Below are 27,985 nucleotides of genomic sequence, written 5' to 3'. Positions count from 1 at the left end.
CACAGGTTCCCCTCCCCTTTTTTGAACTAACCACCTACAATAAGTTTGACAGCTCAGCTTTTTTTCCCCCCGAGTGTGTGCTCACACGAAGAGCGGCAGCAGCAACAGATAGCTCGAGTCTCCACCACAGGAGTTACTTTTCTCTTTATTGTTGCTGTGCGTCCCTACGTCTCCTGCTGGCTATGAGGAATTTTATGTCTGCGTAGGTTTGGTCACCGCTCCCACTTGGACCTTTTTTTTGGGGAGGGGGTGTTTGGTATCGGTGTAGTTTCTTTTTCTTACAAATAAGTCAATTAATAATTAAAAATATAATATTTTCTTTGTCGGGCGTCGCGAGGGAACTACATTAAACATGTCGAGGAACGCGGAGGAGGCGAACAAGCTCGCTGAAAGTACATACAAGGTAAGTGCTGCTTTCCTATGAAGGTGGGAAACCCAACAGGTGCGAGAGGAAAGAAGTGCCTCGGGTTCAACTTTACAGCTTGACTTTTACCAACCTGTTGTCTAACAGGTTTTATTCATGGATCTCATGAGGTTTTTCTTTTCTTTTCTTTTTAGCAGTAAAGTTTACTTGTTGTTTGGACGTTCGCCTTTAAGTAGTTTACCTTCTTTTTCAAAATACAGCAGAATATATAGGGTGATATATGTTTAGCTTATGGACACTATCACAAGTAAGTGACAGTGTTAAAGCAGAAAAAAGACTATTATCACACTTGATTATCCTACCCTGGGGTCTTGTTCTTTCAGGATCCCTGAGCTTTAACTATGTTCTTGGTTTACTCAGCATCTCAGCCTGCACTGTTAATGAGTTCAGTGCATTTTTGTCAGCACTTTTTATTTTAGTTTAGAAGCTTCCCGAGAGCTTGTAACTGCCTATTAGTGAGTTGAATCACTGGTTTTGAGAGAATAGCCCCACCCTGGGAGTGGCATTTCCTTTTCCCTCTTTTCCCATTAAATTGCTGCCGTGGTTGATCAGCATCATTTGGGCTGTTCTGTAGTTCCGTGCCAACCAGTAGCCTAATTAACTTTAATTTATTTACTGAAGTGGAAGCCTTTCAAGTGAATTGGTATTTACCACTCCTCCTTATCTTGGATTGTGGGGAAACTGCTCCTTTTAAAGCAATTTTAATAAGTAATCAGTTGCTTTTTTTGTTGAGTTTATGATTTAATTGGGTTTCAAAGAGAAACCTAACCAATGAAAATGAAACGTTTAACTGAACGTGAGTGGCACTCACCAAATCCCACCAGGCTTTCTGACTTAATGGTCCTCTGCAGTGTGCACGCCACAGGTGGCACAGTAAAGGTGACTGTGTTCAAAGCAGGAGGAGGAAAAGAAGGCAAGAAGCTTTCTCTCATGCATTTAGCCTTTTTAAACAGCTCTTATCCACCGGCCTCCTCCAGGGGCTGCCCCCACAGCTCATTGGCGTGGTGAAATGCAGGAAAAAGACTCCAGGTTTAATAATTTAACTGGCTGTGTGTTTTGTGTGGTAAGATTATACAGCAAGCTCCTTGGCAGCCATCACCTCGGGCTCATTGATATATATAAGCAAGACAAGGCTCCCAAAATAGTCTGTTTAAATAATTAGTGGCAAGTTGTTTGTTTTTTATTGGAAATAAACACGATTTGGCTGTTTACATGTTTCATGGACTTTTAAAAGGCAGTGTGATTTTCAGCAATGGAAGACCAAGTTCTTCTCTTAATGCGTTATTAGATGCTATAAATTAAAGGAAAGGTTACTGAGTCATTTCTTATGAATGCCTGTATCAGCAGGGAGTTGTTACTTACACATTATGTCAGTATGCTGCTGACAAATGTCTGACGTACAAGTGGCTGAACAATGCAAGACTCATGAAACATTGTTTGCCATGGGTGTCCTAAGGAGGTTTTGCTTGTGTGTGCGTGTTAGCTAAGACCTTTCCTATCTATACTAATCAGAGGGTTGGTCTTGACATCTGTAAAATGGAGCTCAGAAAATTAGTTAATTTTTTTCCAAGACATGATTAGTTCCACTCCACAATGTTGATTAAAAGCTGGCGATCACTGGAGACCCCACTTTTATCAGATTAGCCTGTGTGTGTGTGTGTGTGTGTGTGTGTGTGTGTGTGTGTGTGTGTGTGTGTGTGTGTGTGTGTGTGTGTGTGTGTGTGTGTGTGTGTGAAGTGTGAAAATGAGGGGGGGAAAAAAGAAAATCTTTTCACACCCATGTTATTTAATTGATTGCGCATTCTCTTATTCTCACTTATTATTTCTTTGTTGTTTTTCTGCTCCCTGTCTTAAGTTTCCACAGAAGTCATTTTTGGCCTCTGTGACATAATTTGTCAGACATTATGTGCATGCATGCGAATGTGTGCCTGAAGGACATGGTTATAGCTTCCTTTAAACTGTCGTCAGGCTCTAGTGTGACTGCATACATTTCATTCTTTGCCTCATTATTTACGTCTGATGTCACTCTGTCAGTTTGACAGTCACAGTGAATCCTTTTTCTCTCTCAACCCCTTTAGACTGTAATGGAACAGTTCAACCCAGGACTGAGGAACCTGGTCAACCTGGGCAAGAACTATGAGAAATCAGTGGCAGGTGAGCTTTTTTTATTTTTTGCTTTGCTTTTGCTATTACATTATTAAAAGATTCAGAGTTTATATATTAAGTTAGAGTTGGCTAAGAAATGAAACATGGCTAACTGGAAGGACAAGTTAGCCATTTTGGAGGAAGGATCAGACAGGTTGGATAATAATGTGGCTATTTGTTACTCTGTGGTGTTCAGAGGGTATTAGGGGCTACTGTGACAAAAATTAATGACAATTTTATCATTTTCCCAGCAATGACCCTGGCAGGAAAGTTGTATTTTGATGCACTGACTAAGATTGGGGAGAATGCTGCAGTTTCTCCTGTCTCCAGAGAATTAGGTAAGTTTCCAAGTTGATCTGTCCTGTGATTCTCCACTGGGATAAACTGGGGGAAATCTGCAGACTGTGGAGCCAGCTCCCTTTTTCTCAAAAAACATTGTTCTTTCTAATTTATTCATTTGTATTTTATTCCCAAGGCAGTCTTTTCATTTCTAATAATAGTTTAAGGATGATTTAATGATCCTCAGCCAGAGCAGATAGATTGGTGTTTAATTAAAGTTGATGGAAAACCTCAATTGAGTGACATTTTTTTTTTCTGCAGTGGTCGATGTCATTTGGTATGTGTTGCACACTGATTTGCGGGAGCAATAGGAAAGTGTCCTTTGTGAGTATACAGGTAGATGCAGGTTTGGGTGAAAGAGCAGGAAGTGTTGTAGGTCTGGGGAAAAGATGGGAGATTCTCCAGCTTAACAAGACAAAGCTGAATTGAGAGGGTGTGTTGGGTATATGACGTGAGGATAGTCAGGCATGTTACACGTGAATAATGCAGTGCATCTCGAGTTGACTTCCTAAAGTAGCTCACAAGCTTCACTCCATTGCATCTGTTATGTCTGTAGATTTATTCACAAAATGATCAGATGTTTATCACCAGCTTCATTCTAAATATGTGTGTAAACATGGGATAATTGTGAGGAACACAGGAGCTGAATTCATTCAGTGCTGGTTGCCATTTTAGAAATATTAGATTTGAAGTTTTAACGAAGTGAATTTAAAAGTCTTAAATTAAATTTTCCTGACCTTGCTGATCGGGAGCATATTTTCAATTTAGCAGGATTTGCCAGTTCTAAAGTGCATCAGTTTGAGAAATGTGAGAAATGGATCATTTAATTTATTCACAAGTCAATGACATGACCCAGTAATCACAAGCTAAAGCAAGTTAATATGTATGCCCCTCAGTCGCTGGTCTAAATCCTTCTCAGCCCCATCTCATAAGACAATGAAGCACAGCCTTGCCTCTACACCTGCAAAGCCTCATAAGAAATCAGAAGTTTGCAAAAGATATCCACAAGACACTTTGTGCAATATAACTAAAATTAATTTAGAAAAAAATAAATGAAAGGAACAACAGCTATTCCCCGGTTTATTGTTTCATGATGAAAGAGAGCAGGGTAATGTTTGAACCTCTCTTTATCACTAAAAAAACAAAACCCAGGGAGCGCTGTAGCTCGAACACATCAGAAGTTACCCACTGATTAATTCCAGCACAGTTCTTGTGATTTTTATGTATTACTTTGAGTGTGATAGGCTTGGGAATACACTGTTTTTTCATCGTCCTATGTTCGTTCTTCTCTAACTCCCCAGGCTTCGGTTCCCCTGAGCTAATTTGTAGTCCAAAGAAGTCTGGCATCCTAAGTCATTGTCACTAGTGTCACACTTTGATTTAACCACTGTACGCCTCTCATCTCCCCTGCTGATTAGTAGCAAAACTGCTAATTAAATTTAGCAGCACAATGGGAAGTGCCACCTGGTGTCAGTTTCCTGGCACAGTTAAAGTGATACTCCACCCAAAAAAAAAAAAGAAACACCCTGTGCACACTTGGCAAGTGGCTAGAAAAGTAAGCCTTTGAATCCTCATTAGCCTCCTTGAATTCACAGTGGCAAATTTTTACCATAAAATATTGTGGCAACAGGTCCTTCTGAAGTTTGCCTCCTTAAGGCTGGTTTAGAATTGCAAAAATACAATATTGATATAAAACATTTTGATTGGTTTATCTATAACGATGAACCTGTCAACATACCATAGATTATTCTGTGTACAGACTGAGCATGTGTATACTGCAATTTAAGACCATCTGTGATCTCGCCACATTGTACGCATGCATTTTCTTGCTAACATAATCAGTTGGTAGGATCTCAGCTATGATTGGCCAATTAATCAGTCAAAAACTGTTGTAATAAACTCAGTTTTCAAGATTAAATACTCAAACCAATAGTTTTAATGTTCTCAAATTACCCATTTTATTTCTCATTTTGATGCTTCGGGCCTATAGACGGGTGATTAAACGATTCATAAAAAAGCAATCCTCCCTTTAATTCAAAATAAAAAGAATATGTAATTGCAAGTTGTTGGCTGAAAGATGTGCTCTGTGTGCAGGTGATGTTCTGAAATAATACTCCTGTGGATTAAGGCTGGCTGCTGTTTTCATCCCAAAAAATTAAAAAATGTTTCAAGTAGGCTTAAACTGATTATTATGTCCACATGTGTCCACAAGTTTTTGTTGGAAAGGATCATAATCAGAGCTATAAATCTTCTGTACTGTCCTGTTGTGAAGAGCACAGCTTGAACCATGCTTCCTGTAATAGGAAGTGGAGAGGAAATGACGGGAGGGACACAAACAAGCTGCTTATTATTTTAAGTGTCAATTAAAGTCTTTTTTTTATTGCTGTTTTTACCAAACTGGGTGTTAAATTTGTTTAAATATTCAAATCGAAGGGATGAGTTTTCTTTTTCTGAAAACCAAACATCCATGGGATGACCTAGACACAGCATCAGCATCACAAAACACTATTATGATTGTTGTTGTTATGCTCAGACTGAATCACACTCACCTCCGACATGTGGACACACATACCCACTAATCCCCTCATGTGAGGCAGAGTGTGATCTCATAACGGATCAGTTTATTCTGAGTCATTATGCTGGATTATGTAGAGCAGTGGGTGCTCATCTAGTTTAATGAACTAGGCTTGAAGACCCAAATGCATTGTACTTGGAGTCTGTACTACACACCTCTATAAATAGTCAGATCTTCAATTTGTGTCGTGAGTTGCTGTCAGGTTCATAAGACATTGTTTTAAGTTGTAATAATTAGGGAGACAACTTCTACATAAATGTGGCGTTAAAGTCTACACATCTTCATCACAAGGCTGCTCATGCTTGTAGTGAAGCTGCTCTGTAAGAAACATGAGCTCCAGTGACAGAACCAGAAACCAGATACTCTCGCGAGGCATTAGAGCACTGGTGCACCTCGTTCTCCCGCCCCTTTCCTTTATCTCTCCCTCTACTTCTGCCAGAGTTCAAATGTCAACCTTTTTTTTTTCTTTTTTTTTTCTCATTCGAACGCTCAGGTTTCTGACGTTTGGTCAAACAAAGAGCAAGAATTAACATGTGAAGACCAGGTTGTCCGGATGCAATAGGATTAGAACGTGCTTAGAATTTGCTCTTTACGTCTTCTCGTTGTACTTCTAGTCTTGATGCTAGAAACAGAAATGCACAGGGAACAGTGAAAAGAACCGTAAAACTGCTGCCTAAAAATTGGAACAGCAAACAGCCTGTAAGACATCTTGACTGTGCCACATTTCATTGTCCCCAAAGAATTTAATCTCCTCCTATCTTGTCCTTTTGCAGCAAAAAGGGTATTTATAGATGTTTCGTGGACACAGACACACACAGTGACTAGTGTTCAAATGGCACCAGGCCCACTTTACATAATCCAAGCATGTTTGCATGCTGTGTCAGGTGGCTCTCATAGATGCCAGGATTATTTTGTCCACAGTCAAAAACGGCGGAAGAACTGTGGGCCTTTTTTTTTTTTTTTTTTTTTTTTTTTTTTTTTGCAGGCTTCTGGGAAAATGCAATAAAGTGCTCAGTCTTCACAGAGCCTTTCTACAAACACAGACATTGCCTATCTGTCTCAACATATGCAATTACGAAAGACAAAGAACATAGTTCACTATCGTGTGGGACATAAAACAATTGTATCTCATCAGAGACAAAAAAGGATTTATTTAAATCGATGGTGGTTTGGCTGGGTTTCTCTGTGGTTTTGGTTGGGTAATGATGGCACATTGCTTTTAGAGTTATCCTCATAATGACACACTATTGCCCTCACACCTTACTCAAAAGAGTGCACCTGTTGCCGAGCAACGTTTTGTGTGGTCTGTGCAACAATAAACAAATGAGTGAGAACTGCTGGAAAGAAACTGTGACGCAATCTTTATGCAGTTATTAATATGAAACATTTACATGACATCATTTTCTGAATTTTTTGAGGTATGTTTGACTCGACTTATACGCCTTACATATAAACCAGTCTGCCTGGTGTTTGACTCAATACCACACCTGTTTACATTTTTAAGATTATTCTTATTGTAAAATGAGGGGACTTTAAGGTTGGGCCAGACCTGGGCCCTACTTTATTTTAAATCTAGCATAGCCTTTCTAAACTCTTTTTCTTTCTTTTGCTGTGTATTGCCATATCAAGCACTACTACATTGTCATTTCTTCTCTTATACTTATTGTAGTACCTTTTTCTGCATCACTATTCATCTCCTTACCATAGTTTTCCTTCCACCCTTACCCTGCCTGTGCTACCCCTCAGCCTCTTTTATTCTCCTCTGTCGAAGGGCAGATTTACTGGGATGAGCAGAGTCTTAATCTGCTGAGCTGTTTGAACTGCAGCAGCCAGTCTCACTGTGAGGCAAGGTGGAGCAGGCAAGGTGTGGAAAGATGGAGCAGGGAAGGGCAGTGTTTACATACTGATGAATGTACAGTTCAGAGTGTCTGCAGGCATATTGAAAGGCTGTCAAGGATTTGCGCAGTGCATTTGTGCACGTCAGAACACAGTTGAAAGACGACAGCAATTTTTTTTTTTTTTTTCCCCCAAACCTTGGTTGAGTGCTGTTTTTCCTACTGATCCATGTGCTCCAGTATGGGTCTACTGCTCTGTAAACTAAACAAATAACAAATCTAGATGAGGACTTGATGAGTAAAGTATTTATTCTATGATGATTTAGCTTGTCTGTTTGTAACACACAAACTGGAGGTGTTTGTATCCTGATGCAGAAGCCACTGAATCTCTACAGTGGCTTTTGGTTACATCATTATCAATACTTATATGTACAGTACAGCTGTATTTGTTGGCTGCAGCTGCATGGGAATCAGCACCCATGGGAAAATGCTCAGTGTGGGAGAAGATGCAGCGTGCATTTGTTGAACGTTTGAATATTTGTTGAACGTCTTGTAATCTTGTGTTGGCAAATCCACTGATGTATCCCACATCTATGCTACAAACAGAAAATATACCCGACATATGCTGAGCATTATCTTGAATTTAAATTGCTGTTGGATGTAAACTAAAGATGTCTTACAAATGACTTGTTCATGAGACTGCACACAGATTATTCATTTTCTGAACAAGTTAGTTTATCTGTTTTGACATTATTGCAGAAAGAAGATGATAAAGAATGCTGGCTAAACAACCAAAGTGACCATCTGTGTAAACACAAGTTATTACAATAATTGGCCCAAGACAGATTTATACACACACACATTGTTATTCTGTGTCTACCCGTCATCTGAGAGGTGTTGAAAATGGTGATTATCAAAGGACTGCACCAGCCAAACACACACACCCATGCAGATTTCAGTCTGTGAGCAGTATTATCCAGAAGGCAGTCTGTTACAAAAGCCATTTTTGCATGTGAACTCTTGGCAGTGTCAGAAGAATGAAGTGCAGAAATTATCTTCAGTTGTCCTTTTTTCTCACATCTAGCACAGCAGAAAAAAACCGATTCTTTGACTGCGTGAGATACTCGTTTGAGTTAGACAAGCTGGGACCTGCCTGGGTAGACCATTCTCGTGGGCACAAAATAGGCACAGACTCAGTTTCAGTGAGCTGGCAGGTTAAAGATCACGTGCACCTACAATCAATAATATCTAGAAACGTTAAACCTCGGTGCATGTGTGTAAACGGCAAACCAGACTCAAGACAGTTTGTAGCCTTTCTTGTTAGTAGAGTTACTGCTATTAGTTTTGCATAATGCCTGGCTTTGGGTATTAAGCATTAGTATTTGAATGCAAAGAAGTTAAAGGGAAATCAGTCTTCAGTGGAGCTGCCAATACTTTGATTATTTGTTACCTGACACCACCTAATTACTTTTAAAACTAATTAAAGTAAGTAATAACACCTAAATATTTCTAACTTGTCTAGTAGAAGAAGAGGTAGTACAATTTTTATCTCTGGGATGTGGGGACACACCAACATAAAGTGACTTAAAATGAAACTACTGTACTTTGGCTTGGCTCTACAACCATGTAGTTATTATGCTGTGTATTGTGCACCGTAATCCTAATTTGATTATTTTTAGGAGTAACAGGTTATGATTTGTGGCAGCCTGCCATCTGAGCTCTTTTTTAATACCTGAGCAGCAAGTGGTCCCGTTTGGTCCAGGCTCCATATAGATTGTGCTTTCATGCCAGTGAAGGAAATCCTACATCACATCTGTAGCTGGCTACTTTTTTTTTTTTTTGGTTGAAAAAATTATTGCAGATACTCTCAGGCTTATAGGATATTGTCTGTGCTGTGCATTATGGCTATCATTGTACACTGTTGCGCAATATCTTTAGATAAAGATTTTCTGTACAGTCGAGACAAACCTTTCCATCTTATAGCATTAACCTGTATGCCATCTTTCCCCCTCCCTTCTTTTTCCACCTGGCAGGTGTAGTACTGACAGAAATCTCAGAGGTCCACAGGAACGTTCATCTTGAGCTGGAGGAAAACGTGAGTCTTGAATATGTTTTTTGCAAATGCATACATATATTTATTTTGTTTTGTTTTTTTTATGTTATCTAATTAATCTTTAATTCCATTGCCTCTCCCAAACGCATGCTTGTCTCACTCTCTGAACCTGTTTCTCAGACTGAGGTGGAATTCACTAACCGACATTTAGTGGTGCGCTGTCAGCAAACAGTTCTCTCCATCCTCCTGCTGCTGTTGATAGACACCACCTTATCTTCCTACCCACCTACAAAACCTGAAGTAGCATCATGAGCAAGAAAAACATGAAACATTAGATACAAAAGGAAAACAAATGGCTTTGGGTCGTAGGAGCAGCTGTGGCTTTATCTCGTTGCTGAGAACAAACAGGTCCTAACATGTCCTGTCCTGTACCAGCTGGAGCAGTTACAGTTTGATTAATTAAGTATGAGCATTGTGTGCGCTCTTAGCACACTAACACCTTGAAACAGTTGCACAGACTACTTTATTAATCTTTTGTTCAGTTTTGAAGAACATGTTGTAAATGTTTATTATGTAAAGGTTGCAAAATTTCAGTTCACTTTGTGTTTAGGTAGCATGGAAAAAGACGCCATTGCTTTGTTGGAACTTGCAAATATTGGATATTTTAAGTGAAAAAAAGCAGCAGAATTTTATGTATCATATTTCACTACAACACAAACATTCTTAAAATTTAGATGTTTAAGACCTTTTTAAAAGATCACAACATGTTGGGTGCATTATTTTTATTGAATGTTGCACAAGTTTTGTCCTTGGGCAAATAAATAATGCTAGCGCCTGAAAGTAAACCAGAAAACATGAACATGACGCAGAAAAGTTGGGAGGCACCCTTCTGAGACATTGTTGCTAACGGCATCAGTGGGTGGGCTCAGTTGTTAATGGACTCGAGTTTATGACTCACAGCATTAATTCAGGTCAGAGAGTCAGTCTGATGACTATGTGTTATGTATACTACACAGTCCCTGTGGTCATCTATATGTTTTCAGTGATGGGGTCTTCCACATCATTGATCTGCTGCGTGTGGGTGCAGACACTGCATCACAACAAGGGGAGCGCTTTGACTCCCTCACACTAATGAGAGGGAGAGAGCTGGAGAGCAACTGAGAGAAGACTGTAGGCATTCCCACGCTTTGTATCTGACTCATTCATAAGCGCAACCTTGGACTTGGTTCTCGCCCCCGCACCGATACACTTTAAATGATCATTCGCCATTTTTCTCCATGAGACTTGCGGCATTTTTCCTTGTTTTCTGCTGACAGCAAAGCTTGACAAACTGTAGCCCTCCATCCACCCATCAAGTTTATAATAACCAGTGTGTCTTCCTATCCTCTCTTCTCTATTGTCCTTCCTCCTCCTCTTCACCTGAAGTTTAAGAGGTTCCACAGAGACGTAATAGCTGAGCTGGAGAGAAAGACTGACATGGATGTCAAATACATGACAGTGAGTAGTTTTTTTTCTGTGTGCCCCCACAACTAAGTTTGGGTTTATTTTTGTTATCACTGGCTTTTGTGTTACATTTTACATTTTTATTCAGCAGCTACATGAAATGAGGGAGAAGCAAAAATAAAATGGAATAAAAGCCTTTGAATTGGTTTTTAATACAGGATCAGCAGGTAAAGAGGACGTAGATGATGGTTTTTAAACCGTGTTGAGTCGAAAAATATGAAAAGCAATCCTTTTTATACACCTGATGAACTATAATCTCGTTCTGTGCAACAATGCAGGAATTTTTTTGTGACTTCAGTCTTTGAATTGGGCATATGTCCTATTAAAAGAGTTATTATCAGCACAACACAGGACAAAGAAGGGTCTATTTTCTGCAGTACTGCAAGTCTGTGCTGTTTGTGAGTGATGTTTGGTGCTCTGACTCTGTAAATGGATCTACATGACTGTGCAGAGGTAGCTGTAAGCACACTTTACGTTTTATTTGTAATAAAACCAAGTTATTTCTCTCTCCTGTTCGCTTTGCACTAGTGCCATATAGCAGATGGAGCCAGCCTAACACATCATCACAGATGTTTTAGCAAATGGTTTACATTGCAAATCAGCTTGCGTAGTTTACTGCATAGTGTGAAACATGACTTTGTACTGGAAGATTTTTTTAATATATCCAGGATATACTGCAAACTTGACTGTGGATATATTTTGGCAGTTTTCACCACCATTTTTAAATTTCAAATGATTCATCCAGTTATTCTTAAAGTTCACAGTTTCTCCTTATTTCTGCTACCCAAGATGGTTCTGACAAATCTGATCAGGTTGGTGTTGCAGCATTTACATGAATCATTCTTCTGATCCAGGCCACATTTAAAAGATACCAGATGGAGCACAAGATGAAGCAAGATTCTCTGGAGAAGTCCCAGGCAGACCTGAAGAAGCTGAGGAGAAAGAGCCAAGGCAAGAATGCGAACAAGTACGAGAACAAGGAAAGCGAGGTGAGACGAACTTAAAAAACAAAAACCAAACTCCTACAGACACATGACACATCGTACACACATGCGCTTTCTTTGACACACGTGGGCGTGTTCATATAACGACACTCATTCACAAACCTTGACACCTGAAACTTACAGCCAGAGTAGCAGAAGTTACTGGCAATATGTGAAGCGTCTGGTCTGTGCAGTTGTGCAGAAGCTCCTTGTTTGTTTGCTTTTTTTTGGCTTCTTTTATCTTCTTCAAGAATACACCCGCACAAGGTCCCTTTACACCATCTTGTTCTACCCGCATGTCCACTTGTAAAAGTTGCCAAACACATGCACAAGCAAGCAAGCAAGCACCAACTCTTCAGGCTATAGAAATATCTGCACAGACTTGCAACTTGAAGTGACATTTGATTAGGAAACGCTAGTTAACCAGGCCACTCTTTGAGAAGTGGAGATGTTAAGCTTTATTGTCGATCCAATATGAAACTTGAGCTCCCTTTCTAGTTTTATCTCAATGCACATCAGGTTATTGTGCTTGACTTTATTGCACTTTTTTGTCTTGTTATGTATTTAATGTTTTACAAGGGCCAAAAGGTTTAAAAGTGTGCTTTTGTCTTTTTAAATTATGACCATTTCTCTGTTGGTACTGCGTCTTACCCGTGATCTGTTCGTGTGTCACAGTTACCTCAGGTGCTTTACGTCATTGATCTCGATTAATCACTGTGGAATATTAAGTCATTATAACAGGTTAACTCTGTTATTACATGGTGAAACCACACCCTGGCAGTGACGCTGCTAAGTGGAAAGTGCAAATGAGTTAAACCTCAGAGTTACCTCGACCTATGAGCATACCAACTTAAAGTCTTGCATAACCTGCCTACCACTGATCCTGCCAGACAGCTTATTTGCCCGTGTGTGTGTGTGTGTGTGTGTGTGTGTGTGTGTGTCTTTTGCATATTTAAAGATTTGTGTGTTTTGTCAACAAGGTCTACTCTACTGAAGGCTGATAAACTGCATAGTTAAAGGAAGAAAGAGAAGGAGACCTGAAAAGGAGTTTCACACTTTAATAGAGGAGTGCACTAACATAAATACTTGATTTTATTTTCGGCTTTAGCTTCTGCCTCTGCCTACACTTGACTTGTCATTGCCCAGAATTATTTTCTTTATTATAAAGGAGAGAGAGAAGCAAAAGAAGTTGTGCATTTTATTTATTTATTTATTTTTACGAGATATATGAGCTTGAATCGTACAGTAGTCTCTTTTAGTGAAAGCATACGAGGAGCTGGAATAGAAGTGATTAGCTTTTTAAGTACTTTTTTAAGCACTAATGTTAAAAATGATACATGTAAGGAACTGTATTTGATGTTTTTCTGTCAAATATCATAGTAAGCCAAATGTCCTTGGGTTAGGTTACGGACTTTTAGTCAAAACGCATTTGATAGAGTCACGAAGCTCAGTGAAGTTGCCAAGGACATTGATTCACATTTGTATTACATTTTAAACAAGTTAGTTACAGCCCTGGATTTTTGCTTTCACCATGAAATGTCAGAGCAAGTTAAATTATCTAAGAAATTACAGCTTGTTTTAGAGCCAAGCTTCTGTGTGAACACAGTTGATGATGAACTCCACGTGCCCTCTGGCTTTATAGAAATTTCAGGCTTGCTTCCTCTTGTCCCTTATTATAAATTCTTCTGTCACCTCATTCATTCTTTTGTTTTCTCATTCCTTTGTCTCTCACTTTACCATGCTTCATTTCCTCTTTCCTTTTCACCTTACTGCTCTCTCACCTTCCCACCAAGTCGCAAGTCTTGTGCCTACTTATCTGATTTAAAGCCAGGTATGAGGATTTAGAGATCCAACAGACACCAAGTTGGGCTGGCAAGCAGACGGTGTGTCAGGACTTGGAGACAGGAGCTTACAGGAGTAGATTCACCAGACACCAAAGATTCTTCAAAGCCAGGGAAGGATCTGACAGAAGACGGAGAAGATAAAATTAAAAATAAATAAATAAATGAACTGGGAGTGCTGTCACAGCTGTCAGACACCTAATTAAAAGACTCTCCCAAAAAAAGTTGCTGCACATTTTACTTTCTGTACACAAGGATAGCAAAGATTGAGATTTGTATCAAAGCCTCTTAAACCTCAAAGAGCAGAAAGTCAGAATCATCTGTTGGGGAAGTGTGTAAATTTTTTTTTTCCTTTTTTTTGTTTGGTTATCTGTTGCCGTTGTTGGGATTTAGAGATTCTTTTATTGCTGCCATATAATCTGCCTTATAATCTGCCTTATGATATTAACTATGTTCGCATTAACTATGTTCATTGCACCATCCTCTGCAATACTCTTACCTCCCTCACTTTGTAGTTCTCAGGATAAACATAGCTTGTCCATAGCAACAGGGTGACTGTGGTGTTGACAGATGTAAAGTGATTAAGAGGGTGTGTGTGTCTGTGTGTGTGTGTGTGTGTGTGTGTGTGTGTGTGTGTGTGTGTCGAAACTGCATTTACACTCCCCTTTTACTTTTTCCCTCATCCACTAGTATTAGTAGAAATTCTGCCACCCACTGCCACGGTTGTGGAACGATATTCACTCTGTTTTTCTCCTTCTCTGTGCTGCCCTTAAGTCCTTTTGTATTTTTAGCGTGAAACTAAACAGCAATTTAGCAAAAGACACAGAATGATTTGTTAAAGTTTCATGTGCTGTAGTGGAGTTATTAATACTTCAATTCATCTAACTGAATTTAGTGTTTCTGCTTTTTGTTGCAGTGTTAATCAGTTTGTTGGAAATAACAGTGTTGTGGATCATGCGGGTTGTACTGCTCACTCTATTTTTCTCACCTAGAAAAGACTGTGCATTGCAGTTTTTCTACATGCACAGGTAACGCATGTCAGAAAAACCACAATGTAGAAGCAACAGAAAATGGCGCTCCCAAAATACTGCAAATTTGTATAATAATCTGTCTGTAATGTAGAAATATATGCAGGTGCTTTTCAGAAATCCACAAAATGTACTAAAGAAGTCAGTTAATGCATTTGTGTTTTTGTGTCTCATTTGTGTCTCCATTACAGTTTTCTAGCTGTGCTTGATTATATTTTATTATATCCTTCATTATGATACTAAAAGATTAAAAACTTACACGGCTGCATTAAAATGTGCCCTCGCAGGGTTTGAAACAAAACGGAGGCACAGAGAAATGACAAGTGAACAACTGGTCAGTAACAAGAACAGTTTTAGTAAGAGTTTTATTTCTGCACTTATTTGTGTAGTTGTGAGTATTTGCTTCTGAAATTTGCATATGATTGTTTGTTGAAATACAGACACAAAGGTAAGCCTGTTATCAGGATTTCTGTGTATCGATGGAGGAAATCAACAGATCTAAATAGATACGTTTGAGCCTGACACGAAAGCATAAACAAACAGGAAGATTTTCATTTGGTCGGGAAGACCGGCGACTCTGTTTGGAAAGGGGAAAACGGAATTACCCCATATTTGTTCATGGTCTAGATAAGCAGAAGAACTTATGTTTAATTTGCCTTTTTGTGTGATTTAATAAGCAGTATTGTTGGTTTTTAATTATGAGGTCATGTTATTGTGCATTTTAACTTACTGATATGGTGCTACCAAATAGTGACCACTTTTCTACGTGCAGAATGTTTTTGGGAATAACATGGATTAGAAATGCACTTTACCCAGCACAGGTTTGTGGTAAATAAAGCCTTCAGCCATTTGAGGATTTATCAACCAAGGACAGAGCTGTAAGAGCTGAATAGAGAGGGTGTGTGCAATGCATTAACAGCCGTTACAGGTGTGACACTTCCAGTCAGTTGGATGAGAAATGGCTCCCACAAATTTTGACCCCCCAAAAAAGAGATAAATTAAGGAGCACGAAGAAGTCAGGAAACGAAGGCAATATTAAAAGAAGCCGTTTCATTCAGATTGTTGTTCTAACACCGTTCACTTCATTACATTTCAATGATATCAGCATTTACTAGAGTAGTGAAAGTGAAACTGAATATTTTAAATATCTGAATATCTGGTTCATTTGCATGGATCCCAAATACATGGACACATGGACACATCAAATCCTTTCAGTAGCTTTCTGACCTTTTTACGATCCCAGACTGTCAGTGTAGATAATGCAGCCCTCCCTACTGTTCTGCCCTTTCACTAAACATCAAATACAGCACAGACTGTCAATAAAATAAGATCTAAACTAATAATACTTGTCTTCTGCACAACACAGATTAGAATATTGACAAAGGAACCCTGCTCTTTTTATACATTTTGCCCTTGTTGGGTTTTTTCTTTGTGGCTCAACAATGACTGTGTCTAAATGGCTGTAAACCATGTGCATAGCAAGATAAGACCTTGATCTATTCAAGGTGGTTGTTTGGAAGGCACAACACAGTTCAGACCTGCTGAATCTGATCTGTTCAAAGCTTATCATCTTTTCACTTATGTGTGCATAGATGTGCATTTGTACACGAAACAATTTGAATGTTGTCCATGGTTTTTAATGTCCACTTGCACGCATGTTTGCAGTGTCTAGAAACGTTGGCAAGCCGACAGATGGACATGCAGTTGTTCATCGCCGATGGCTGTAAGGAGGCTCTGCTGGAGGAGAAGAGACGCTTCTGCTTCCTTGTGGACAAACACTGCATGTTAACCTATCAGTTCGCTTCCTTCCACGACAAGGTAGACAAAGTCCTGCTCTTATTATGTTGGAATCAAACTCTAGTCATATTATATTGCAAGGTTCAGCCAGAAGAATTTATTCCAAAACCCACAATCTCTAGAGCCTCAATGTATCACGTTGCCATAGTGATAGAAATGATGCACTCCTTCTACTGATTACTCATGTTTTCTTTTAATATCTTTTCTTATTTCCATGACTGCTGGATAGGCCAGAGACATACTGTCGGAAAAGCTGAGCACCTGGCAGGACCAGTGCAAAGATGCCACCAATATGCCCGAGAGTGTTTTGTCAATGATTGAAGGGCTGCGTAAGCCAGTTCCCATCACAATGCCCTCTCCGTCCCCGTCACGACACAGTGTGGTACGATCAAAGTGACAATCCTAAGACTTGTTCTTGTGCTACATGTGTTGCTATCTTTCATACTGTACTATGTTTTTTGTAGTACTTTTTAGATAAATTATCATTACTATGTAATGGAAACTTACCTCAGAGCGACGATTTCTGAGTGTGTCTCTCTGTAGGTCTGCTTACCAATCTTGACAATATTTAACCTGTTAAGTACAAGGTTGTTTTTTAGCATTGCTGTCAAATGGGGGAAAAGTAACAGGAAAAAAACAAACAACAAAAAATTGATAAGTCATATTTGCAGGTAGCCTCTGCAATGAATATGTTATGCTTGGTGACGGGGCTCCCAGGGTGTAGGATGTTTTCATGTCAAGGTTGTAGAAGTACCTTATATACTGAGGCTACCGTGCTGACACTGAATATTTAATCATATTTATCTTTCTATGTTCAGACTAAATTATAAGGATACTCAGAGTTTCTCCCAAGGACAGTTTTTGCAATTTTAAAAAATATCATCCAGATCAGCCAAAGAGTTTAATGGGTTCTTTATCTGCCTACGCTTCACCTTTCCACCTGGATTCATGGAAGCTTGGCAACTTATGTAATCTTGCTTAAAAAAACGTATAATAATGATAATGGCAGTGATCGCAGACCTCGACTTTTGCCTTGGTGGAGTAGTTGGATGATGAACATTTGTCTGTTAGACGTGAAATTTTCTAACTGCTTAGGGTAGTAATTCTTGGGCATTTGTTTAGCTGTTACTGAGGCTGCTGCTACCTGCATGTTTTGACAGAAATTCATTAATTTTTTTATTTGATTTTTTTTTTTTTTTAAAAAGGAGAAAAGTAACATACTCGCTCATGTTTTCATTCATTGCACTGTGGCAGAACATATCTACTCCCCCGGCACCACCTAAGAAAGCTGAGCCCAGCCGTCTGGTTAATATGTTCAACCAGGACAACAACCCCACCACTGTAACCACTCCTTCAAGCAACAGCACAGGTATTGCGGCTGTTACTATGACAATTGTTTTCATTTAGCACTTTGCTTTGTGCTGTTCTGGCCTCAAGTTTGTGCTTTTCAAACAGATTGTTCTTGCAGGTGTAATGCAAGAACCATCTGTTTGTTCCTGAAACATGTTTCTCCTTTATCCTGCACGGAACAATGACATTTGCTTCTCTGAGCTAGAAAATTTTATTCCATGAAGAGCTGCATGAAATAAATGTGGATGTCTCGGTCAGTTAGCCCGGCACTGAATTACCTCAAAAGTCATTGGATAATTTGTCATGACTTTATGTGCTGGGTTCCCAGAGAAACAGTCCTACTGACTTTGCCAGCCCTTTTACTTCTCCTGAATTATGACCATGAAGTTGACATTTGTTGTTCAGAGTAAAATATGTCAACAGCTAATCTGCTAGAGACATTTGCTGTCACAGTTACTTTTTATCTATCAGGTCATGCTTTAAGTTTATCTTGTACATTAGATTATGTCTAAATCCAGCAGCTGTAATTGTAATGTCATTAGTTTCAGCTGCACTTTCTGTTGAGTACTATTAGGCAAGGTCAGTAACTACAGCAGCTACTGTGACCACGTTAGCAAGCCTTTATATTCTTAATCGTGCCTTGTGTTAACATTGCTTTCTGCTTCTTTTCTTTCTTTCTTTTTAAACTTCCTTCCTCTCTCCCAGACCACGGGAACGGCGAGGACAGCAATCTCGCCAGGTCTGTCTCTGTCGCCACAGGGCTCAACAATATGGTGAAGAGACCACGTGTGCGCACCATCTTTCCCCATACTGCAGGCAACAATAACACACTGCTGAGCTTTGATGAGGGAGACATCATTGTCCTGCTCATCCCTGACGAGAGAGACGGATGGATGTATGGTGAAATGGAGAAGGATGGAAAGTGAGTCTAACTACGTGTGATGAATTTATACAGAACAGATATGTGATATGAAAAATTATAGTCACAGATATGGGGGAAGGCTTGTGCACACACTGTGCTGTACATAGGAGCACGATTAGATCTGTGACGTGTGCAGTCACTGTTGAGATGCAAGTCAGCTGACTTTAAATGTCTTTAAATCGTAACAAGAACTCTGTATCATCATCACCTTCTTCGTCCTGCCTCTGTCAAAAATTCATGCCGTCCTCCTAAGAATCAGGTGATTAATAGGAGGTGGAATTCACTGTCTTAACTGGCCAGATGGTCCCTCGCCTGATTGCTAGGCTGACCATGTATGAGCACACACAGCTCCAGGCTTGTCAAGTGCTGCCTGTGCTGGAAAAGTCACTGATAAGGAAATCAAAGTAAAATATGGCCTGAGGGTGGGATGTACGATAGCAGACTGGAGTGAGGTGGAGGGAGAAGTTCAGGGTACCACCTGCTCCCCCACACAGATAGGCACCAACCAAGTCCACTCTCCCCAGGTCTCTTGTGCGTGACTTTTTAGACAAGGATTTGATCTGAAGCCCTTGAAAATGTGTTTTTGAATTTTAATCATTCATCGGGTTTGATCTTTATTGCTATCAAGGGAAATTACATTACAAATATACCCAGAAAGATTGATCAAGGGCATAAAAGAATCATTTCTGAGTAGCTTTCAAAAATGTGGCTGACACAAAGTAAAACTTTGGTCTTGATGCCTCGCTGCTGCAGGTGGGGCGAGCTGAAGCGCCTAAAGGCTTAAAAAGTGTATATCGTCATGTTTATCAGAGCACAGCATCAGACAAGATGGGCTTCATGTTCCACAGGAGGTTCGGCTTTGATGCTTTTGGTTCTCTCGCTGGGCTTCTGCCTTTGTCTCATATCAGCTTTGATACTGTATCCCAGCAACTCACCAGGACTGTTTCAGATATGGACTCTATTGATGGACTGAGAGACTGAATTCCAGCAGGGCTGAGATAAATTTAATTCCAGGGAGTGAAAAATCAACTGGTAATAGAGCAGCATTTGTCAAATAATGACATTTGACTTCTGAGTGTGCGTTTTATTGCATGATTCCTAAATAAATTCTGTCCACTATCTTATTATCCAGTCACAATCATTAGAGTTGAGCTTTCTTTTCCAGGAACAGCTAGTAGTGTACACTCTTGACAATCGGTACTTGTAAACTGTCCTTGACTGAAATCAAGTAGTCTCAGCAGCTAGCGTTAACAGTTATGGTTGAAACAAACACGGGTTCTCTGTGGAAACTTTTCCTTAAATAAACAAAAAATGTATTCAGTGTGACTGCATGCATGTAGGTCCTGACTCTTTATTTTTTTTTATTGCAACTTCACTGAGGAAATACCTAATCTTCAAGCTGGTGCAAATATTAACATTCATCCACACAGAGGGAGGGGCAGATTGACCAAACACTGATTAGGAGCAATCTTTTAGCATAATACAATGACAGGGAGTCCTTGGTCCAAACTTGTGATAGGGAGAAGCTGCTGCTCTTTTTTTTTTTTCCTCAAATTCAAATGTGTTTCAGAACTAAAATAATCAATTTTTTGATTAAGGTAAGAAATGTTTAGCATAGTGTTTAGAAATTAATTTTGCAATAATTAAATTTTTAGTCTTTCATTATGTTTTTGGGGGGGTTTTTTGAGTCAGGTTTCATTTAGACATCTGTGTGTGTTTGTGTGAGGGGGCTCAAACTGTTGCCACTGAAACCTCACAGGTCTCTGAAATTCTGGCTCAGTCGTGACTCATTTATTAAATCAGTGAAAATCAAATTCTTTCCGCACAAACTCTATTATGTTGCACCTCGACGGGTTCAATAGAAGACTTTGTCCACAAGATCTTTTCTTCATTCGCGTCATCGGTTTCCTTTGATGGAAAATAACCTGTCTCAGCCTGAAATCTTTGTTGTCAAAGATGAAGTCCTTCAAAATAAACCAAAACTGTGATTGAAGTTGCACACTTTAATGCTCTCCCTCTTTGCAAATAACAAGTGACAGATTCAACCTGTTTGCTGGCATAGTCGCCTTAGGCATACATTCAGACTGTGTATACAACAGTAAAGGCAACTGCAACGGATCCTGCTCCTTTATCTGGTTTCTGTATCTTCTCGATAAGAGATGGAGAGAGCCGCTCAGGAGAGGGCAGTGCAGGCAGGCTCTTCACCAATCACTTGGAGAGTCCTTCAACTGAGCTGATAACGACCGCTGATGCAATCCTCTCTAAGTTGCTTGCTGTGTTTCTTTCTTTTAGGAGGGGCTGGTTCCCTTCATCTTACTGCCGTGCTCTCACTGAGACACTCGTGAATAACAACAGGTAAGGAGAAGCCACATTCCAGCTAACACACACAGACCTGCAGGTCTCATATTGCAGCCAGCTGTATTGTTGGAAGTATTTCCTCTAGTTGGCCCTCTTGAAGTGATAATCTTTACAGTTCTGTGAGGATGTTCCCATTCCTTAACCTTTGATTCCTGCTGTTAAGCATTCTGTCTTTGTTTTTTATTTCTGTTTTTTTTTTTTTCATTTATTTATTTAAATGATGCTTGTGTTGTTCCTGACATAATAAATGTTTCAAAGCCTCTGATAAAACTTAAGTAATTTGTGATCAAATGAATCCTGTGGAGCCCTTTTTTCCCTTTCTTTCTTTTATTTAATGAATCAAAAATGATACTTTTCACGCAAGCCCAGCAAAATATGAGGAAACAGGATGCTGTTTGCTGATGAATAGATTTTGCTGCTGATGAAAGAGAGAGAGAGAAAAGGTTCAGAGTCGACTCCAGGCTTTTTCTTCAAAGAGACTAATCCCTGTTGGATTAATTTATTAGATCTTAATGTGCGGCACCTCCCACAGAGAGGCTGCCAGCCAACTACTACCACCACTCCCGGAAAGTGAAAATTTAAACTATAACCAGAACCTGGGGACAGAACACACAGACATGCACATCCCTCTTCTTTTGTCCGCATTAGGAATTTAAATTGGCCACATTCAATGTGTATCGCTTAACTATAAGTTTAACGTCAACATTTAAGCCGGTAACCCTAACCCATGATGCAGCCGCTAAAAATGAAAATGCAATAATCTCACATATGCCTGGAGACTCACTTGTGATGAGTTTCATTATGTAGCTACTTAATTTCTTCACTTCTTTTACCATCTCTTATACTGCCCTCCTCTTCCTCTGCAGTGAGCCCGCCGCCCCGTACCGCAGCAGAAGTGTGGTTAACCTCCACCACCAGGACACGGAAACAGACGAGGCAACCATGGTTCTCCCCCCAGCAGATTACAGCGACACCCCGCAACGCAGCACAAACAACAAAACCTCGCCCGCCAGCACCATCACCACAAATAGCAATCACCATCACTCCCCCACGCCCTCTGTAGCCTCCTCGTCTGATCACAGCACGGTCAGTTGGCGATTTGGTTTGTGCGCTTTTGTTTGTCTGACATGTCGGTGTTTTAAAAAGCGAACCACCGAGTCTGGTAGACTTAAGCCATGACTTAAAAAAGCGATTGATTTGATCTTAGATCAGGTCTGAGAAGAGTTTGACCAGCTTTCTTCTGTCAGACCTTCATACTGTCGTACTGTTGTGATATGACTGGTACTGTGAGGCTACATCTCACCTGATACCTGCTGCATAAAGGCTGCTGTACCCTCAACTGTTTTTACTGCCAGTAACAGTGCGTGTGTATGTAGGTGGTGTCAGATGAGCTTTTTATGTGCGTCCTGGAAACCTGACCACACTTCAATATAGTGCGAGTGTCGACTGACGTAGACAATGAAGAAAAACAATTAAATTGTTTGGACTCGAGGACAGTTTTACACTTTTGAGTTTTTCAAGAAGTGTTAGTTAAGTATGGGATTATTTATCTAATATTTAGTCTTATTTTTTAAGACAAATTATGTCTGCCAGCAAAATGAAATTTAAAAATGAGGGACTGTTCTGTTTCAGGGTTGAGAGAGACATGTATAAAGTTTAATTAGTTACTGCAAATGTAGATTCTGATGCACATCCTCTGAGATCTCACTCACAGCATAAGTCTAAACGGGATAAGTGGTAATAGATGCTAAATATATCCACAACCTGAAATGCATTTTGAATATGCACCTTGGTGTTCTGAGGAAATAAAGTAAATATTGAGTCTAAAAACTGACTTGGTATCCAAAGTTGTAGTCCCATGACTCACCTTCACTGTTTTTTGGGTGAGCAGAACACAGCTGTAATGATTGTTATTGTTAGGATAATCCCGAGGGTGCTGATGATGGGTCTCCGGGTGAGGCTGCTCTAGTCTTATCATCTAGGGTGATGGTGCACGCATACCATGCTCACAAAACGTATTGATAAAAGAAGCTTTTTTTGTATGCAGACAATGTTTTTTTTTTTTTAAATATTAATATTATTTCATCCATCTCTGAGAGTTTTATTTCTTACCCTTGCCAATGTTCTTACATTTGCATACCATGCAAAATGGCAGGCAAATTGTGGTTTGGTTCTAGGAAAGCCTTTTTGTTCCCCTCTGCTGGTTGGATGTAAATCATGCATCGTGGTATATATGGGTTAAATGTGCATGACCTGTCTGCACGATGATTACACAAGCTCTGTGTATGCTCTATAACAATCTTTGCTACACATTGCTTGTCCAGATAAATTGTGCACTTAACCTTTCATATTGGTCAGCCACAGTTGGATGTGGACTTTGCACATATTTCTTTTCCTGCACATTCACGTTTGTTTACAATGCAAAACGTAGAATTCAAACCTGCACATACACCGAAAAATATCTGCTCATCATGTATTGAATATTCACGCACAGTCATGTTGACTTTAACCTTAACTGTAGCTTGCATCATGTTTTCAACAGTCCTAAAAGTTTTCACTTTACTTGTGTGACCCACTTCACAAGTTTTCTTATTGTGTCGTCCCTTCAGAATAGATCTGCAATGACTTGAGTTCAAACCTGTGAACACATTTCTTGGGGGCGGTTTTTTGTTTGTTTGTTTTTGTTTTTTGGATTTTCTAAAAATGGCCATCGTAAGTGTCTGGTTGTATTATTCTGATTAGATATTTGACCACTCTTCTTTGTAGCATTTATTTAGATTGATTTCCTGGCGAAGACACATCTTTTATGCATCATCCACAAGTTTTCAGTATGTTTAAGGTCGGAGCATTGGGAAGGTCTTTCTGGAAGCTTAATGTTAGCCTGCTTTATTCATTCCAAAACCAGTTTTGATCCTTGTCTTTTTGTATCTTAGCTGTGTACAAGTTTCAACCTTCTGCCTGTTGAGGTGAAGTTGAAGAATTTGGAGATGATCCTCCTTCATTATCCATTTTTGTGCAACGTAACAGAACCACTGACAGCAAAACAGCCCGGGAGCACAATGCTACCACCACCATGTTTGTCAGTTGGTACAGTGATCTTAGGTTTGTTGTTGTGGCCACACAGCTCAATTTTGTCTCGTCTGATCATTTAAGAAAGAATTTCAAAAATTTGTCCATGTGGGCAGTCGAGCCTGAAGGTGTTGATTTTGGAGCAGAGGCTTCTTTCTTGGTCGGCACCCTGTCAGTCAGTTTTGATGTCCTTGGCTTTCCCCATTGTTCCAAGTACTGGTCAATCTAATGAGTGCTGTCAAACAAATTCTTTTGATGCTGCAAAGACACACTAACAGTTGTAGTCAATCATAATCACTAACTTAATACGCCTTAACCATGTCAAGTAGAACTTTCAGCACCACTTATTAAAAGATGAAGTGAGTGCATGTATATATTTGAGCCTGTATGTCTGCTTTTGACCTCGTGTGGATTAGGGAAAATCCAAAATAAACCTCAGCTTTTTTCACCCAATTCTTGTTTTTAAAGTTGTCAAATATGTTGTACAACTATTCCACAAGTTCCAACAGCTGAAAGAAATCATTAAAGCCTAAAATTTTCATGACATTTATGCTCATGAGTGTGTGTAACTTCTGACCACAACTGTACATGGAAAATCAGGCAAGCCAACAAAACACAAACAAAATAAACACAGCCGCCGTGGCTATTCTGTTAGGTTGATGTTTGACCCAGTTAAAGGTCAGGTAGCAAATGGAGATACTCTTCTCCTTCTTGCCTGCATTTATTATTAACCAGTCACTTTGGCCAGGGCCTCAGGCTGACTTACACTAGTGGGACCAAATGTTAGTCTGTGTCCATTGTCAGTTGTATCAGTCTACATCCGGCACGCGTCTCCATCACTGGCTCGGCATTATGGTGGAATTCCACTCCGGGTGAACCCGATGTCTACCGTCCCTCAATGTCAATCCAATCATTCTTTCACTCAATCATCACTCAGATATTATCTGTCTGTTTCTTTTCATCCTCCTGCCTTTCCTTCCTGCTTTACATGTCTCCCACCATTTCCAGGATAAACAGGGTTCACTTCCAGGGAAGTTTATTCCTTCCTAGTGACTCACGAACCCTTACCATAACTTTTCAAAACACAGACATATGCAGCATCCCAGAATAGACTCGCGTGTGGGAAAGTTCTCTACAGCTACAGCAGATTATAATACTCGGCAAAAAAGTGGGCGGCTGAGGTTGTGTGTTGGTGTGCGCACATGTTTATGCATGCGTGTCTAGTTAGCAACTTGGGGCTGGAACATTCATGAATATTATTGCCATAATGATTCATACTGCATCGGTCTGTGTGGTTATCTCAGGTAATTACCTCTGAATAAATTTCTTGGCACTGTTGGTATAAACTAGATATTTTTCTTGGGTTATTTTTCTTTCTCTGTTTTTTAATAATTCTTTTTTTACATAGCACTATGGCTTAAAGCCTATTTGTATTTCCACATTCTTTCTCTTGCTTGATGTCAACAAACTGGTTGGAGTCTGTATCAGCAAAGCCTGTTTTTAAATGATGCTGGTTGGTCTAGACAAGGAAAGGTGAGAGAAAAAGACGAGAGATGTAGTGGGAGGTAGGGTTTCTGGAATGTTCTGTCATTATGAGTTTTTAAAAAAAGCGCCCTCACTGGTTTGTTTGGGTGTGGGAGAGATAAGTTGACGACTAACAGGAATGAATAGAGTGTAGATGCAGAAAGAGCGAGAATATGATCTGAAAGATTGAGATCTACAGAGAAAGTTGAACTGTAAGAGTATCAGGGAAGCCGATACTCATAGCTGACTGTGTTGTCCACTAGCATATTGTGACTCTGTGTTAGTGCTGGATATATTAAACCTTAATCCAGGACCTGGTTTAAGGGAAGTTCCACTGAATCTTATTTGGAGGATAAATTGTTACTTTTCTTTTAAATAAAGGCTGTTCCTTTTTGAAGTCCAGGTAACCAAGTTATGAAACTGCTGGGCCTCTGTGGAAATAAGATGGGTAGTGTCAAGACTGAAGCTCCCTGGACAGGAATGTCGCTCACTTGGTCCACTACTGACCTCTTGTGGAGTCTGTTGCGTACTGCAGATTGAAGGCCAGAAGGCACTTTAAATCCAGGACAGTGGATGTTACCAGGAAGGCAAACAAAAGCAAGCTACAGTTTATAAAACCACTACTGTGTTAAAAAATTACTCAATTACTACAGCTGCCTTTAGTTTATAGTGAGCAGTAAATGGTGTAGTGTAACATGATCTTATTTATTAAAACAACCAATCACTTTTCGGGGCTATGGAAAGTATTAATGTTGTTGTATATTTTGGAGGGCACTACCAGGGCCCACAAAATAGGTAGTTATTTCCATAATTGTTCACCCAACATGGAGTTTTGTTTAAAGTTTTTGGTTTTGGTTTCGTTTTTGTTTTTTTTCCAAACTGCAGTGTAAGAAAATGCGTCACCACATTTGACTTATTAAAAACATATAAACATTTGTGCACATGTGTGTGTTTACAATATTTGTACAGCTGGGTTTCGGGTACATTTTTCTCTATACTGCCAATGTGATCGTCATGACTTTTTTGTTGTTTGTTTTCATGCAAAGTCACAAATGTGCAAGCAAGAGTTTTGTGATGTTAAGAAAAATATGTTAATATCTAATAAGGATCCAAATCTGTTAAAGGAGTTTAGTGGTGAACCCCTCCAGGCACAGAGCACCTGTTAAGACACTTGCATTCACTGTGGCTTGTCATAAGAAAACTTAGCACGGTTCATTGTGCTACAGACTTGAATTTCCAGCAGATCCAGGTTCCACACACCGTCTTGTGACATGAGGCATTAAATTGTTTTCAGTCCAGTGTGTTCAATCCTTCGGCTGCGGAAAATATGTGTTAAATTCTGCTAGAAATCAAACGAGTGTAAATACAAATGCGGCGATAAATCGCCGAGGCATTAATAGTGCAAATGTGTCACGGTTTTGTGTTTGGTTGGGCTTGTGACTCGCATGTGACGGTATACATGTCTGCTTCTCCTCCACAGGCGAGTCAGCCTAATGGCACTGCAAGACCCCCGCCCGCTTTCCTCGCGTAAGTCATATAAGAACATGAGCGAGATGATTTGCTGATGATTTCATTTGTAAACTCATCATCTGCTGCATTTTTCACAGGGGAGGGAACCCTTTCGCCACAGTCAGGCTACGTCCAACTGTCACCAATGACCGCTCCGCACCAGTCATCTGATCTGTCCACATTTCCACCCACGCTCAACTCCCACAAACCCTTGTCAAACTTCCTGTGTCATCTTGCTGTCCAGCAGCTTCTCCTGATCTGGATGAAAATAAACTCTGATATGGAAGTACTTTGGGACCATTTTATTTACTGAACAGATCCACGTATATTTATGAAATATATATATTTTCTATGTCTATTTTTTGCCCTTCTGTGGTGTTAAATACTTACCACATTCTGACCTGCACATAAGATATGAATGAATAAAAATGGTCAAAGAGAGTAGTGGAATTATGTTGTTGCTTGTTCATTGACAGAAATGACTGTTAAGAAATCATTTGTTGCCATAGGACGGTGGAAGAAAGTACTGTACAGGACCTCTGCATTTCAACCTCGGGTCCAGATGATTGTTTATGCTTAATACTGATACGATGTGGTACAGTGACTTGTCCTCTTGTATATACCACCTTGTATATACATTTGCACAACAGATGCTTTATTGTCCATCTAGCTTAACTACGGGAGCGTGGAGACCGCACTTCTGCCTTAACGACACATTCATACTTAGTGC

General features: G+C 39.8%; 1 protein-coding gene across 1 annotated transcript; it reads left to right on the top strand.

Annotated features, from left to right (window-relative positions):
• The first annotated feature begins 33 nt into the window (after window positions 1–33).
• Window positions 34–27,696, top strand: baiap2l1b (BAR/IMD domain containing adaptor protein 2 like 1b). Its single transcript, XM_003452870.5, has 14 exons — window positions 34–403; window positions 2,503–2,578; window positions 2,821–2,907; window positions 9,352–9,413; window positions 10,797–10,868; window positions 11,729–11,863; window positions 16,392–16,544; window positions 16,753–16,905; window positions 17,778–17,892; window positions 18,579–18,795; window positions 21,088–21,150; window positions 22,020–22,239; window positions 27,227–27,273; window positions 27,354–27,696. The coding sequence occupies exons 1-14, from the start codon at window positions 353–355 to the stop codon at window positions 27,424–27,426; spliced, it is 1,524 nt and encodes a 507-aa protein (XP_003452918.1). The 5' UTR covers window positions 34–352; the 3' UTR covers window positions 27,427–27,696.
• The last annotated feature ends 289 nt before the right edge of the window (window positions 27,697–27,985 follow it).

Source organism: Oreochromis niloticus, linkage group LG4, assembly GCF_001858045.2.
Source record: "Oreochromis niloticus isolate F11D_XX linkage group LG4, O_niloticus_UMD_NMBU, whole genome shotgun sequence".
In the NCBI taxonomy this organism is placed as follows: Eukaryota; Metazoa; Chordata; class Actinopteri; order Cichliformes; family Cichlidae; genus Oreochromis; species Oreochromis niloticus.
Note: the sequence above shows the minus strand (reverse complement) of the source record. Positions and strands in the feature narration are given on the sequence as shown.